The sequence below is a fragment of the Lynx rufus genome, unplaced genomic scaffold (genome assembly GCF_022079265.1).
Source record: "Lynx rufus isolate CCGP_SWC_20201006 ecotype Redwood Valley unplaced genomic scaffold, mLynRuf1.p SCAF_9, whole genome shotgun sequence".
NCBI classification, from domain to species: Eukaryota; Metazoa; Chordata; class Mammalia; order Carnivora; family Felidae; genus Lynx; species Lynx rufus.
In genome coordinates, this window is record NW_025814897.1 from 101,839,889 (window position 1) to 101,856,666 (window position 16,778).

The 16,778-nt window shown below is 38.9% G+C and overlaps 2 protein-coding genes across 3 annotated transcripts; both read right to left on the minus strand.

Moving 5' to 3' along the window:
* Nucleotides 1-2,080: 2,080 nt before the first annotated feature.
* LOC124506059 (olfactory receptor 5M8) lies at nucleotides 2,081-3,103 on the minus strand. The gene has a single exon (XM_047072064.1). It carries the CDS (start codon nucleotides 3,098-3,100, stop codon nucleotides 2,081-2,083), a length of 1,020 nt encoding a protein of 339 aa, XP_046928020.1. The 5' UTR covers nucleotides 3,101-3,103.
* An 11,700-nt stretch (nucleotides 3,104-14,803) lies between these two features.
* Nucleotides 14,804-16,503, minus strand: LOC124505682 (olfactory receptor 1030). Of its 2 annotated transcripts, XM_047071696.1 has the most exons (2): nucleotides 15,589-16,485; nucleotides 14,804-14,824 (listed from the first exon to the last, which is right to left on the minus strand). In XM_047071696.1, the coding sequence occupies exons 1-2, from the start codon at nucleotides 16,483-16,485 to the stop codon at nucleotides 14,804-14,806; spliced, it is 918 nt and encodes a 305-aa protein (XP_046927652.1). The 2 variants fall into 2 exon arrangements, with proteins under 2 accessions (XP_046927652.1, XP_046927651.1); XM_047071695.1 differs by lacking the exon at nucleotides 14,804-14,824 and having other exon boundaries at nucleotides 15,547-16,503.
* Between the last annotated feature and the right edge of the window lie 275 nt (nucleotides 16,504-16,778).

Below are 16,778 nucleotides of genomic sequence, written 5' to 3' on the forward strand. Positions count from 1 at the left end.
CATTTATTAAGCTTCAGCCACATGGCTTTTCCTTCTGTGACTTCAACATGCCAGGCTTTATTCTGAAACTCTCTACTTGCTAGTGACTCTCCTGGTTGTAGTTCCCAAATATTTGTCTGGGTTTGCCTTCTTCTGACCAATGAGGGTTCGATTCAAAGTGTCACCTTCTCCAAGAGTCCTTTCCCCTCCGCTGAAATTGACACATCAGCACCACCCTCACTTGCGATGATCCCGAGCCATTGTCTTTCCGATTGCCTCACTTTACCTTCTCCATAACACTAATACTTGAAATATTTGATTATCAGTTTGTGTGGATACTTTGCCATCAAAATAGCCCACCTGGAAAACATAATAAAGGACTTTTTCTGCCTTGTGTATTGTTGCATCTCTCAATTGTAGCATATGGTCCAGTAATCAACACAGAATCCAACAGAGGTTTAAAATGAATGCAACATTTTAAACCAAGAGTAGCAACCACAGTCTCCAGATAACAGTTCTGCAACATGTGTGGAGAGAAACGAGTACAGAATCCAATAAGGGGAGACAGAAAGCTTCCAGGGAGAAAATGTGTAAAGTATAGGTCAGCTATCCATTTGTCCCTATAAGAGGTGCTTTATAGTTCTGTGGAAATTTGGGGAGAAATAAATACACACACACACACACACACACACACACACACACACACACACAAGCAGGTAGCAAGTACAGTGACTCTGAAAATCAACTAATTGTGCAAGAAGAGAATTATATTCATGGCATTACTCATAGTGTTGGTAATTAGTGTTCGTAATGTTCACAGTATTACTCATCTTATGATTCAGGTATTACTAATAACATATTTGTAGTATTTTATATTTTTTAATGTTTATTTGATTTTGAGAGAGAGACAGAGCACGAGCATGGGAGGGGCAGAGAGGGAGACACAGAATCCGAAGCAGGTGCCAGGCTCTGAGCTGTCAGCACAGAGTCCCATATGGGGCTCAAACTCACAAACCCTGAGATCATGATCTGAGCCAAAGTCGGACACTTAACCGACTGAGCCACCCAGACACCCCGTATTTGTAGTATTTTAACAATAAAATATCAATTTAAGAAAAATTCAAATGTGACCCTGTTATAAATATGAGGAGACAGAACTGATAGGGATTCAGTGTTTGGTGGAAGAATTTTAATACTTTATCTTTACTAAAAAGATGCCAGTGAATTGTATGTGTGTTCAAAACTCAATAAAAATTGCCATATAAACATATAATTTAAAATAAGTTACCATATAAAATAACAAGATGATGTTGTCTATGGGGAGATGGGGTGAGGAAGAAGTAACACAGGAATTCATATAACCCTATAATATTATTTGACTTTAAAAAAAGCATATATGCTTTATATGAGTAATTTTAAACAATAATTACAATAAGTAATTTTAACTACAAACATGCGTATATGTAAAAACAGAAAATCCTAGAAAAATAAAATCTCAAAGGTGATTTATTTTAAAGTTGTGGTATTTAACTTCTGTTATATGCATTCACGAGTTTGAATTTTGTGTAATTAATATTGTATCTGTAAGAAGAGGCTACTTGTTGACATGGTAACAAGCAATTCAACATAATATAGTAGCTTTAACAAAGGGAACTTCACACCCATTCTATATTTCTGTTGTGAGTTGGTGGAGGGCACTTTCCGTGTTTCCTCACTCAAGAACCCATGTTTAAAACTTACATTGTAAATATTGCTGGTCACCCTGGCAAACAAAACAAAACAAAACAAAACAAAAACGCTGAAAGATTTTCTCACAATTGAATGCTCAACTGAGAAGTGACACATATGAATTCTAATAAATTCTAATAAAACTCATGGTCCAGAAATAGTCACACCCTTCTACCTAAATCCAAAACAGAGAAATGTAATGCTACCATGTGTACAATAAAGCAAAGAAATTGAAATAACTAGTAAGAAAAATGAATGGCAAGTACAAACACACAAACTTTTTAATGGAAATTGTACTATTTGTGCTTGTATTTTTAAAAAATTATTAAAACTTTTGAAAATGTAATGTTCCCCCTTTGCTGTACCCTATTTCTCATTCCATCATCAATTCCATCCTGTAACTTCGGGAAAAAAAGGTTGAGAAAAAATTGGGACCCCAAAGAATAGTGATAGCTTTTAAGAAAATCTTTTTTTTTCTTATCAACTCTTTGGTTAATGCTTCTTTCACGTCTTTATTCCTAAGGCTATAAATCATGGGGTTCAACATGGGAATTACCATTGTATAAAATACAGCAACCATTTTTCCCTGTTCCACAGATTCCTTTGAAGGGGGTCTAAGATACATGAAGAAAAGAGTTGCACAGAATATGGTGACAGCTATCAGATGGGAGCCACAGGTGGAAAAAGCTTTGTGCCTGCCTTCTGTGGAACGAATCCTCAGGATAGCAGGAAAAATATAAAGGTAGGAAATCAGGATGATGAGGAGAGAAAAGGAGAGGTTACATCCAGCCACAACAAACATGGACAGCTCTTTGTTGGAAGTGTCAGAACAAGCCAGCTTAATCAGTGGTGGGTCAGCACAGTAGAAGTGGTTAATTTCATTGGGGCCACAGAAGGCTAGGTTGTAAGTCCACATGGTTTCCATGAGGCCAGTGAGCGCTCCATACACATAAGGCCCGGTGATGAGGGATGTGCACACACTCTTGGACATCTTGCTGCCATAAAGCAGAGGGTTGCAGATGGCCATGTACCGATCAAAGGCCATCACAGCCAGGATGTAGATCTCCACGTGGACCAAGGCAATAAAAAAGTAACACTGCACCAGACATGCAGGGTAAGAAATAGTTTTCTTCTCCGACACGAAAATCTCCAGCATCTTTGGAGTCACATTGGAAGAGAAACACAGATCCACAAAGGATAAGTGGCTCAGAAAAAAGTACATGGGTTTGTGCAGCCGGGCATTGACCTGGATGAGTACAATCATGCCAAGATTCCCTGCGACTGTGGCCGTGTAAATGGCCAGAAACAGCAGGAAGAGGAGAATCTGTAATTCCAGGTGACTGGTCAGTCCAAGAAGAATGAACTCATTCACTGAGGTGAAATTTCTTCTCATAATTTCCTTCAACGGGACATGAGAACTTTGGATCAGTACAGAACGTTTTTTTAAAGGTAAAAAATAATAATATTTTCTTAGAACGACATTTTGGATTTTTTTTACCTGCTTTTTCTCTCCCTTTCTATGACTTTTGGCCCCAGGAGACACTAGAAATAGTGGTTTAATTGAAACAGTATCCAATTAAATGTTAGCAAACACACTTAAACCTCAGGGTCCCAGTCACTAGCAGGCTTTAAGTCTTTTTCTTTGATAAATATCCCTCTTATTTCTCTTTGTCCATTTACCTTTTTGGTTTCTGTCAAGACATTTCTTACCCATCTGCATTTCTACTTTGTCTGTTTTCAATATTTTACTTCACTTCACATCAATTTTTTTCATCCCAGATTTTGCTAACCAATGCCAATAAACAAGCATCTAGCACTTATCTAAATGAATATACCCAATAATATAATTAGTGGTTGAGAACTTTGTAGCAGCAGTTCTTTTCCTGATACCGATTATTTTTCCTGACGATGCCGCCTCAACTCCTTAGGTCCTTTGTAAAAGAGAACTAAGGGCTAAATTTAAATAAGCATCTTCATTCATTCTTTGTAAGATAGAAGAAATCGACACTTCCCATTTTAGAATGACTAGATTCTAGTTGGAGAGAAAGATGGAAGAAAAGAGAAACCTTTGAAAAGCTGAGTGATGATAAAATGTTTTACCACGTGTGGTTACTAACATAACGCGCAGGCAAGCTTTCAAAAAGTCTTTTAGCATTTTTACAGGCAATCCGATAGGTTTGCAGAGGCTAATTTTTCAGTCCATCAGATCTGAACTGGACCAGAGAATGACTTGGTCCGGTATGTTCGTCTACGTTTGAGAAAACAGACGGGAGAGCAAAACGAGAGCCCCGAGCCATAGACAGATTTGACAAAGCCTGGGCGGCAGCAGTACCCACCCCACACCCATGTCAGTTACTCCTAGGGGCCATAGTTGACCTTTATGCAACCGTGCTAAGACAAAACAAGCAAAACAACCACAAAACTTCCCTTCTCGTTGTTTATTCTCAGACTACATTTTCTACGGTCAAAGAGCAGATCGTAGGCAAGAGAATATGATGAAAGAGAAGTGTGCAATTGTTCGCCATCCCCTTACACCATAGGCTAGCCCTTCCCTCCCTCCTTTCTGCCTCCCGCTGGAAGCTCCTGTGGACACAGTGCGGAGCTACCTTGGATCACATGGATGAGCTGGCAGAAAAGTGAGTGATTAAGTCACAACGACTGAATCGTTGACGGAGCTGAACCGACATACCAGCTCAGAACTTTATATGAAAGAGAAGTAAACTTCTAACTTAACTATTGTTTTGTTTCGCCCTTGCGGGAAGGGAACTCATTATTCCAACTAATCTAAACTTCCAGGATGGCTGTAAGTCTCTGTAGAACTCATCCTGATCTTCAGATTTGCCTTTACCATGGCTTCTTTCCTATAGGTTTTCAAGATACAGGCAATCTAGAATCAATACTCTTGGTGGGCCAAACAGTTAAAATCTGCGACAAACACATGGGGCACCTGGGTGGCTCAGTCAGTTAAGCGGCCGACTTCGGCCCAGGTCATGATCTCACAGTGTGTGGGTTTGAGCCCCACTCAGGCTCTGTTGCTGGCAGCTCAGACCCTGGAGCCTGCTTCTGATTATGTCTCCCTCTCTCTCTGCCCCTCCCCCACTCATGCTCGCTCGCTCTCTCTCTCTCTCAAAATTAAATAAACACTAATTTTTTTAAAAAATCTGTGACAAACACAAACCCCTCAGGAGATGGAATCTCAATCATTGCTAGTTTGATCCTAATTCATTAAAAAAAAATTCCCCCTTCCACCTTAGAAAAAAATCTAGTGATTAAGCTATAACTTAGAAGAGAAATATAGATCCCCAGACAAAGATATATGTAATCTTGGATTTTATTTCCCACTCAATCAACAAGGTTCCTCTTGGAAAGAAGAAAGTTTTATCTATGTCAGATAAAACTCTGCAGTGATAATTATTAGTTAGAATTTAATTAATTCCTCGGAGATTATGCCCAAAGACAAAGTTATGACTTAAAAATTGTGATGACATGTTTAAATAATCGCAGCATAATCCTCTTGAGACCTTTTAAACATGCCATAAACCTTTTTCCATCCATTCTATGTTCACACACACTCACACACACACACACACACACACACACACACACACACACTGCAACTCTCTGTAATGCAGGGGAAAGATAATACAAAAATGGTTTAAAAATAAAATTTAACCATTAGTCATATTTATTCTTTAAATTCTCCTCCTCTACCCTAACCACAGAGGATTTTTCCAGGGGCTATTTTATAGCACTTAATCCCCAGCTTCATAACATATCTCTGGGTTTTTTTTGTTTGTTTGTGTTTTGTTTTTGTTTTTGTTTTCTTACCCACTAGTATTTCTCAGCTTTATCTCTTCTTTCCTGGAATATGGAATATGGAATATTCCTGGAATATGGAAAATTTCCTGGAATATTCTTTCCTGGAGTTCCAAGAACTCCATATTATCCTGAGCAGTTCACCTTTTGCTGGCTCTTATCCTCTAGCTCAGCTCTAGACCAACTGTTGCCTAGTGAACAAACTAAGATGTTTTGAAAAACTAAAAAGCTTTCTGTATAATAGGAACCATCATCTGTCCAAAAATGGTTATTTAGTAGATGGATGGGGTGTCTCACGATCTTTTTCTTATCTCCTACTAGAGAGCACTGAAACATCATGTTGCACCCTTCCATGTGCTCATGCCCTTTTCTTTCCTTCTGCCTTCCTTAAAAATAACCTACTAAGGTATATTTATGCTTTGCAAACCTTTAAAAATTATTTTGCGCTAAAATGTTTCCAGTATCCTTAATACTTATGTTCATCTCACAGGTTTTGCAACTGGCAGATTCGATATGAAAAAGTACAACTGTGCTGGCCCATTAGCTCGGTGATTACAGATATCTTGACCTTCATAAGCCTCAGTTTTCTCACATTTAAAATGTTGCTGCAGGATTTTTCTCTGACGATTTTAAAACTTACAGTGTATGTAAATATCTGACCATGTGTGAGGCATATAAAACTATCACAAGAAATTCTTAGCGTCTACCTTCCCTTTGTTTAATATTTAGAAGAATAAAAAATACCCAGATTATGAGCATTGGTGCTGGTCACATGACCGGCTCTGATTTTTGTCTAGGTAGCCATGTACCCATTTCCAACCACACATCGATTCCTACCAAATAAGAAATTGGATTCCACGTATACAAAGTAACACCTTGGCTCATTCCTAACACACAAAATAGACAGCCCTACCTATAAGGAAGTAGGAAAACCAATGTGCCTTCAAAAATCAGTAAGGGAAACTGTTGCTTGTGTTTATAAGGGTGATTATTTTTCCCTATGGTATTAAATCAAGATGAAGCAATCAACTCCGTCAATTAAAACTTTCCTGAAGACACAGCTCAAGGACTGTTAACATGGGAATTAGGGATGGCTTAAACTTCTCTCCTGTGTCTTCTTCGTCTCTGTCAGTAATGGTCTTACTGACTGCTTGCCATGCCTTGCTGGGCCCATCCCCCTCACTGCCTCCATCACTCAGCAGAAAGAGCTGCATTCTAAAGAATTTCTTTCTTTTTTAAAAAAAAAACATTTATTTATTATTGAGAGACATAGACAGAGCATGAGCATGGGAGGGGCAGAGAGAGAGAAGCCACAGAATCTGAGGCAGGCTCCAGGCTCTGAGCTGTCAGCACAGAGCCCGACGCAGGACTCGAACTCACAAACGGGGAGATCATGACCTGAGCCGAAGTCGGATGCCTTACCAACTGAGCCACCCACGCACCCCCTTAAAGAATTTCTATTTCACTTGTCCACCAATGTGACACAAGCATATTCTACCATATGGTATTATTGCAGTGATCATACATTCACTTGATAAAAAAGGGGTATTTTAGGAGCGACTGGGTGGTTAAGTCGGTTAAGTGTCCGACTTCAGCTCTGGTCAGGATCTCGCTGTTCATGGATTCGAGCCCCGCGTTGGCCTTTGTGCTGACAGCTCAGAGCCTGGAGCTCCTTCGGAGTCTATGTGTCCCTCTCTCTCTGTCCCTCCCCTGCTTGTGCTCTCTCAAAAATAAATAAACGTTAAAAAAAATTAAAAACTTTTTTTTTAAGGGGAGTATTTTAGTCCTTTATTTTACTTGTTTTCTATTGTTTTGTTTTTAGAAAAAGCCAAGAGGAAATGAAAGCAATTGGAGACCGCTACATTATCCACATGATTGACAGTGTTTCCAACTCCTTATTTTTCTAGGCCATGGTGTACTTTGTACAGCTGTTGAATTTCTTAGTGGTTAAGGGTTTTTAATATATTTGATTAATAAAGTACCTAACCTTCATTAAATTCGACATACTAAACTCCTTTTTTCATATAAGATTTTGTCAAAAACTCACTTAAAAATCTCAGGTTAATATTATTTTAATTTTTTTTTCATGTTTATTTATTTTTGAGAGAGAGACAGAGTGCAAGCAGCGGAGGGGCAGAGAGAGGGAGAGACACAGAATCTGAAGCAGGCTCTAAGCTGTCAGCATACAGCCCCACATGGGGCTCGAGCTCACAAACCGTGAGATCATGACTTGAGCCCAAAGTCAGATGCTCAACCGACTGAGCCATCCAGGTGCCCCTCGAGTTAATATTATTAAACCCATTTTACAGTTGAAGGAACTGAGCCTTAGAAAAGACAATCACTTTTCTAAAAATCAAAGACCTACTAAGAAGAGAAAGCAGTTCTGACTACAAATTTGTCTTTAGCCACTAACATTCACGGTTTTCCTCACAGTTCATCTCATCTCATGAAGTGGATTAAACATCATCTCACTTTATGAACAGATTAAAAATCTATAAGAATACCTCAAAACTTCCCATGTTTTCTAGGTTCAGGAAGCATTTTCTAATAAAAATGTATTACCACATTTAGCTAGAAAGAGAATCAAGTAAAGTGGGCTTAGTTTCACAGAGGAATTCTTTTTAACACAGCTGGCCCTTTAGTGCCAGGAGAGTTACCTTCTTTTGATTCCTTCATCTTTAAAATGTATGAGTATAGGGGCACCTGGGTGGCTCAGTTGGTTGAGCATCTGACTTCGGCTCAGGTCATGATCTCACGGTCTGTGAGTTCGAGCCCCGCATCGGGCTCTATGACGACAGCGCAGAGTCTGGAGCTTGCTTCGGATTCTGTGTCTCCCTGTCTCTCTGACCCTCTCCCGTCCATGCTCTGTCTTTCTCTGTCTCAAAAATAAATAAACATTAAAAAAAATTTAAAAAAAAGAAGTTATATTCCCTTCATACCACTACTCAGGTTAAGAAGTGTTCATGGTTCTCCATCTACACCAAATTAGATCTAAGTATGTTAGCAAAACTTTTCTTCTCTCCTCATCTGATCCAGTTTACTATTCAGTATCATCTTTTCCCATTTTCCTCTCTGTGATTGGTGTCCCAGGCACAACCAAGTCATTCTTCTGGATCAGTTGATTCCTTCTTCAGAAAGCACCTTTCCTTCATCCTTTGCCCTTTGAAATTCCATTCAACTTGCAAAGCTCAGCTCAACGATTACTTCCTCTGGGAGAACTACCTCAAAAGGCTTAAGCAAAATTAATATTTTTTTTCCTTGGTGCCCAGAAAACAATTAAAGACAAATACTTCAACTGTTTCTGTTACCCAAGCAAGTCCTCTGGTAAAATAGTTGTGGAATTTTCTCCATAAATACTACTCTTCATAGGCACTGGGTATATGTTTAATTACTTTTAAAACCTATGTGCCTTGCCTTTGATAGACCTTAAAAACTTCGTGTTGAGCTGAGTTAAATGAACATGTGGCCACAAACATACAAAGATATTTCTGTCAGTTAAGCAAGAGACAACTTGTCCTCAACATAGTCTTGCCTCTGTGAAACTGGCTGTCATTAAGGTCATTAAATAGAGCAAGTCTTCTAGGAAAAAAAAATCATTTTATTATAATAGATCTCCCAACTCAAGATCATCAGAACAAGCAAATATTTTAAATGTATTACAATCCCCAATTCAATGGATACTTTTACATGCGTTCTGAGTTCTTAAGCTCATTCATCAGAGCATCACATTATTTCTTAAGTGTTCCTTAACATTCATGAAAATTAATTCAACAATGAAATTGCCACTGGACACATACTTGTAGGATATGAGGCAGATAAGATTTATAAAGAGAGGAATCAGTCTTCAAAGCCAAAGATTTGGAGTAAGTCACTTACCTAGCTACCATTCTTGACTCTTGATTGGACATTATTCGGACACTTACTCTACAAAATTTTTATTCTGTATGTATGTATTTATTTTAAAAAATTAAATGTTTATTTATTTTGAGAGAGAGAGAAAGAGACAGGGAGACAAACAGACAGAGTGAGAGCAGGGGAGGGGCAGAGAGAGAGGGAGATGCAGAATCTGAAGCAGGCTCCAGGCTCTGAGCTGTCCGCATAAAGCCTGATGTAGGGCTTGAACCCACAAACTGTGAGATCATGACCTGAGCTGAAGTTGGACGCTTAACCCACTGAGCCACCTAGGCGCCCCAATTATGTTATTCATATAAGGAACCACTTTCTCTCAAGAAAGGCAAGCCAAAAAAAAAAAAAAAAGCATGTTTTTTCTTAATTTTTTAAAGAAAACATGGCTTTTACATTACATAATAACATAATATAAGTCTTTCAAATTATTCATCTGGTGATTTTTCAAGCTATGAATAACAGATTTATGTAGTAATTTCATCATATTTTCAAATATATTCTTTCTCTTGCTCTTTCTTATTTGGTGGTTCAAAAGAAGAGTCATGACATATAAGAGAGACACTGTTTTAATTTTGCTACTCATTTTTTCGAGGAGGTGTCATTACCCAGCTACATTTGTAAGATTAGATTCAAAAACAGAGAGGTTTATGTGGTTGACAATGACTGGAAAGATTGAAAATTTGTTGGCAAAAGTGAAAACTTGACACTCCCATATACTCCTAAGAATGTTCTGGAGTCTTCATATGGTTTATGGTAAAATCTAATTTTTACTGTTACCGTAGCTACAGAGTGGCAGGATGTGATGATAATGTTCCATGTGGCCAGCTCTTGAGAAAACAAGTCTGATGTGACACAACTCTGTATGAAATCTAATATACAGGCAATGGCCGCCATGTAACAGTAGAACACTTTGGACCCAATATTGTAACTATGTGAAAAGCAAATGGTCGGGTCATATGGGTGGGATTGTCACAGACAGCATCAGGGACAAAACACTGAGTTAACACCAAGGTGATCATGTGACACTGTTCAAATAAATTGATCAACGACAAGACTTTTTCAATAAAAAAAAAATTAACCAAAATGTGTGGCATTGGCAGATCGGTGAAAAATGGTATGAGCAGGTGATCCACAGAGTTAGGCTCAAGTTTTCCACAAGAAAGAGACACAAATAACTGTAGACAAGACAAAGAACAGTTGGCAACACTGGACAACTGGTCAACCTCAGGAAGCTAAATTTCTTCCTTCTCGTCTGATTTACCCTGAACATTTCAAGAGAAATTCTGTTTAAGAAAATAAAAATAGACCAATTATGCGTGAATAAATTATACACAATTAAGATTCCATCAGTGCATCTCATATGTTTTCCAATTCCCATCACTATACAACTAATGTTGTAATTTCCAATTTGTAAACATTCGCTAATATCTATCTATCTATCATCTGTTTATTACCTATTTGGCTCTTAAGGGAGCATAGACTATGTACCAGGCTAAGCATTAGAAAAATAACTGCTTTCAAATTTTATATCTGACTTTGTGGCATTTACAAGATTATGGAGAACACAGACATTAATTAATTAACCAAAACTATAAGGGTCGTGTATATAAAGAATGATAAATGTAATAACAGAAAAATACAGAAAGCTATGAGAGGAAACAAAGTCTCGAATAGGTAAAGTAACTTTATAGTTAATAATAAAAATCAGGGGCTCCTGGGTGGCTCAGTCGGTTAAGCGTCCGACTTCAGCTCAGGCCATGATCTCGCGGTCCGTGAGTTTGAGCCCCATGTCGGGCTCTGGGCTGATGGCTCAGAGCTTGGAGCCTGCTTTGGATTTTGTGTCTCCCTCTCTCTCTGCCTCTCCCCCATTCATGCTCTGTCTCTCTCTGTCTCAAAAATAAATAAACGTTAAAAAACATTTTTTTAAATAATAATAAAAATCAGTTCGCTTTTATTGAGTGAATATTATGTATCATGCATTGTACTAAGTACTTTATAGGTATTTTTAAAATGTTTTTATCTGAGTATAGTTGACACACAATGTTACCTTAGTTTCAAGTGTACAACAAATATATTAATCCATTTTTTTACACAGGTTCTTTATGAGAAAATACTATATACATTTATCTTACAGAGGAGAAAATGAGGCAGAGAAGCTAAGTAACTCGCTCACTAAGTCTGATTCCAAAGTTTATGTTCTTAACTATTAATTTAGCTGATAAACGATGGAATCAGAGTCTGTCTACAAAGCTCACTTTATTGAACTGATTGAATTTGTCTATACCTTATAAAATAGGATGTCTTTTCATAGTAGATTATATTATTCAGTGTGCATTCAGCTGTCAATTACCTGATCAACAATATTTTGAGGATATAGAAAATGATAGTTTTGCTTCTTACATGACTTTCCCCTTCAAAAACCTGTAGTGAGAAAAGAGAGCATCCAACTGGAGTTCTGCTCAGGTCATGATCCCAAGGTCATGAGATTGAGCCCTGAATAGTTCCCCATGCTGGGTGTGGAGCATGCTTAAGATTCTTTCTCTCCCTCTGCCTTCCTCCCAACTCCTGTCTGAGCAACCTCTCTCTCTCTCTCTCTCTCAAAAAAAAAGAAAGAAAAAAAAAACAGTATTGAGAAAAAAGCAGGGGTGGGAGTGTTCCAGGCTGGCTCAGTTGGTAGAGCATGCAACTCTTGATCTCAGGGTTGTAATTTCAAGCCCCACGTTGAGTGTAGAGATTACTTAATTTTTTAAAAAAAATGTATGTCATAGAAGGAAAAGGAAATGATAAATGTTGAAGCCAGACACATTTGGGCTTCTCAGCTATGTGATTTTCGGTAAGCAATTAATCTGTGGGTCTCTACTCATCTTTAAAATGGGGATAACTTGGGGCGCCTGGGTGGCGCAGTCGGTTGAGCGTCCGACTTCAGCCAGGTCACGATCTCGCGGTCCGTGAGTTCGAGCCCCGCGTCAGGCTCTGGGCTGATGGCTCAGAGCCTGGAGCCTGTTTCCGATTCTGTGTCTCCCTCTCTCTCTGCCCCTCCCCCGTTCATGCTCTGTCTCTCTCTGTCCCACAAATAAATAAACGTTGAAAAAAAAATTTTTTTAAATGGGGATAACAGCGCCTGGGTGGCTCAGTCGGTTAAAAGTCCGACTTTGACTCAGGTAATGATCTCAAGGTTCCACATCGGTCTCTGTGCTGACAGCTGGGAGCCTGTTTTGGATTGTGTCTCCCTCTCTCTCTACCCCTCCCCAACTCACACTCCATCTCTCTTTCTCTTTCTCTCTCAAAACTAAATAAACACTTAAAAATTTAAAAATAAATAACATGGGAATAACAATTCTGTAATCATAATATTAGTGGGCAGATTAAGTGAAACAACATACATTAAAACAGTACTTGAACTTTGGTGAGCATTGTTATTTCCTTCTCTCCCTCGTGTGTGTGTATGTGTGTGGGTGTGAAAATCTAAACTTTCTTCAGATGTCAGGAAATATATGAAGAAAAATGTTAGACTTAAAGCAATATCTTTCCCTGGACCATTTGTTTATTTTTTTTAAGTACACATGGATCAGACTTCTTCTAACACAGTACCAGTTGGATTCGTGATCTCTTAGATAGGTGGGAAGCAAAGTGTAAAATACCCTGTAATTATTGATCCTTAAGGAAGTGTGGTAAATATTCTCTATTTTCACATAGGTTCCTCCATCACTGTGTTGCTTAAATCTGTTCAATAAATTAAAAGAAAGTTCAGAATTAACTTGCAAAGATGTAGAGTGAGAATTTAGGAGCCATTGCATCTTCATTTAGTTCCAAGCTAGGCTATAAAAATAGAGACAAGGACCATGAAATCGGAAAATTGGAATAAAGGAGCTGGTTTTAAATAATTGCATATGTGTGTCTGCTTAAACAGCAATAGCGCTCTAGGTATCTGTTTAAGTAGAATCCAACACACTATTAACTAGATGTTAAAATTTACAAAAGTAGCGATTTGTTTAGATGTGTGTTTTACCAGCATCCACCATTTGAATTTCAAGATAAAGATATTTAAAGAACATCTAGTAATAGAAAATTTGAAACAATTAAATGGGATAATATAGAATTAATAAATATGAAAATGTTACTTTGTAGAAAATATTGAGGAGAAATAAGCTCTCAGGTAGAAAGGAAGCTTTGAAATACGACTGAGAAAAACATGTCCATTCAGGGAGTGACTGATTACGGTTCCGTGGCTTTTCCTTTTTCATTGAAAGTAACATGTACGTATGTGATCACGAATATTTTCTAATGCCTATTTTGTTCAGATCCTGCCTGCTCTGACATAACATTGTACTAGGAGCTATAAGTATGCTGGATCAGGTGCACAAAGAATGAACAAGTCCCCATCTTCTGCAATTATATAAGACCAACTTCGATTTACTCACAGTACATTCTTTTTTTTCTCTGCTGCGTTAGCACTCCCGTTTTCTTATACTATGTAGCGCTTAACAAATTGCATGATTTTTCTCTTTACAGAATTCTACAAAACCATGCAATCCTAGAGCTCCTTGGGGGTTCTTGCTTGGTATTGGATCAGTACTTGGCTTATTATACGTACTCAGTAAACATTCCTCAGCTCTGCTTATGCTTTGTAGCTGCAAAGTCACCTGAAAGCTTAACCTCTTTAAAAATCAGCTTGTCCTGGGGCGCCTGGGTGGCTCAGTTGGTTAAGCAGCCGACTTCGGCTCAGGTCATGATCTCGCGGTCCATGAGTTCAAGCCCCGCGTCGGGCTCTGTGCTGACAGCTCAGAGCCTGGAGCCTGTTTCGGATTCTGTGTCTCCCTCTCTCTGACCCTCCCCCGTTAATGCTCTGTCTCTGTCTCAAAGATAAATAAACGTTAAAAAAAAAAATCAGCTTGTCTTTTGCATTCTTTAGCATTAAAATATTGACAAACAGGTTGGCAGGTTTAATAATAAAATTAGGTATATAATAACTAACTGTGGTAAAATACAATTGTGGATAAAATTTGAGCTATGATACAAATGAAAAATATCTGTCCCATCCTGAAAAAATCGATTAATAGACAAAAATGAAGGAAGGTACGAAAACCCCCGATCCCAGCAGGCTGGGATATCACTGATAAACTCTACCGAAGTTACAATTTCTTTTGAGGCAAGCCATGTATTTCTGTAAAAGATACTCATTGCCTACTTCAGGAGTTAATATCTAGGAGTTAATTGGAAGTCTTTGTATACTGTTATGGCAGAAGGAGGAAAGTGTCTTACTGAGAGTGGGGAGGAATAAATGGACATCAGGCATGGTCCTGGAGCTGTTACCATGACTTTTCTGTCCCAGAGGTGACAGCAAGTCTCGATCAGCAGTTCTGATCACATTCCTTTAGATAATGGAATTAAACCCCTGCATAGCAATTAGTATAGTATTAAAAACTACTAAAAGTTAGCTCATGATAGTCATACATTGGTTTGCAGATATAGAGAAATTTTCCAAAAACGTAAGAAACCAGTAATAGTGATAACTTTGAAAAGAGACAATGGAAGATCATGGTGGGGGGAAAAGGGAGGAAAATCTTTTATTTTGTACTCTTCTGTAGAGATTGAATGTTTTACTATAAGAAGGAATAATTTTTACAGTGTGAAAGGAACATACGATGCTACAAATGTAAAAGTGTAAACGTATATAAGAGAACTTATCCACCCTACCTACATATCTAACCTCCAACCCTTTACACACTCAATGCACACTCACACATCTCCTATACAACTGTAAATCTCCTGTACCGCTGTCTTTCATGCTTTGTCATTAGATTGCAGATTTTCATTGTAGATTAAAAGTTGACTTTACTATAAATGCAGTTAAAGTTGGATCCAGTTCTCATAAGTACATCTTTTCTATAATTTTTTTTGAGACAGAGAGAGACAGAATGAACGGGGGAGGGTCAGAGAGAGAGGGAGACACAGAATCTGAAACAGGCTCCAGGCTCTGAGCCATCAGCACAGAGCCCGACGCGGGGCTCGAACTCACAGACCATGAGATCATGACCTGAGCCGAAGTCGGACACTTAACCGACTGAGCCACCCAGGCGCCCCTCTATAATTTATAAAGAAGGATACATTGTAACTTTATTTCAAAAGTACATTTCTTCTCATCAATTTCCAAAAAGCTTGCTTCACATTCTTGTTCCTCAGGCTATAAATGATGGGGTTCAACATAGGGCTTACAAAAGTGTAGAAAACAGCAATAATTTTAGACTGCTCCACTGACTTGTCCGTGGGAGGTCTAACATACATGCAGAAGAGTGTCCCGTAAAATACAGTCACTGCCACCAGATGGGAACCACAGGTGGAAAAAGCTTTGTGCCTGCCTTCAGCAGAATGCATCCTCAGAATGGCAGTGAGAATGAAGATGTAAGAGATGCCAATTATGAGGAGGGAGTTGGAGAGGTTAAATCCTGCTACCACAAACATGGACTTCTCTTTAATGAAAGTGTCAGAGCAAGACAGCTGGATGAGGGGGGGGTCAGCGCAGTAGAAGTGATTAATAATATTGGAGTCACAGAAGGTCAAGCGGTACGTCCACATGGTTTCCATCAGGCCACTAAGGAAGCCGTAGACATAGGGACCAGCAATCAGGCGAATACAGACCCCTCTGGACATCTTGCTGCTGTAAAGCAAAGGGTTACAGATGGCCACGTACCTGTCATAAGCCATTACAGCTAGCATGTAATACTCAGTAATCACCATGGCAATGAAAAAATAACACTGGGTTAAACAAGCAGCATAGGAAATGGTTTTCTTCTCTGATAAGAAGTTCGCCAGCATCTTGGGAGTCACATTCGTGGAATAACACAAATCCAAGCCGGACAAACTGGCAAGAAAGAAGTACATGGGGGTGTGGAGGCGTGAATCTATCCTGATCAATACCAACATCCCAAGGTTCCCCCCCACGGTGATCAAGTAGATCACCAGGAACAGCACAAAGAGGATGGGCTGAAGCTCTGGACGATCTGTTAATCCCAGGAGAACAAATTCGGTCACTAAGGTGGAATTTCCTCTGACCATTTTCTTAGCTGCCAGCATTGTTCACGTGGATGAATTAAAATAAAGTAAGAAGTGAATGAGAAGTCCATCATATATTTTTTCTCTCTCTTTCTCCCCTTCTCTTCCGTCTCACACTCTCAATCACTCTCACGCAGGACTATGATCAGCATCTGAGATTGCAGGAACTGAGACTTTTAAGAAGGCGGTGGCCCCTAGAAGCTAGGTGTGTAATGTGCAGATGGTCCCCAAGAGAATGGCTCATGTGACACCAGCTTGCTTCAGAATGGGGGCCTTATGACCCAAAGTCTGCCTAA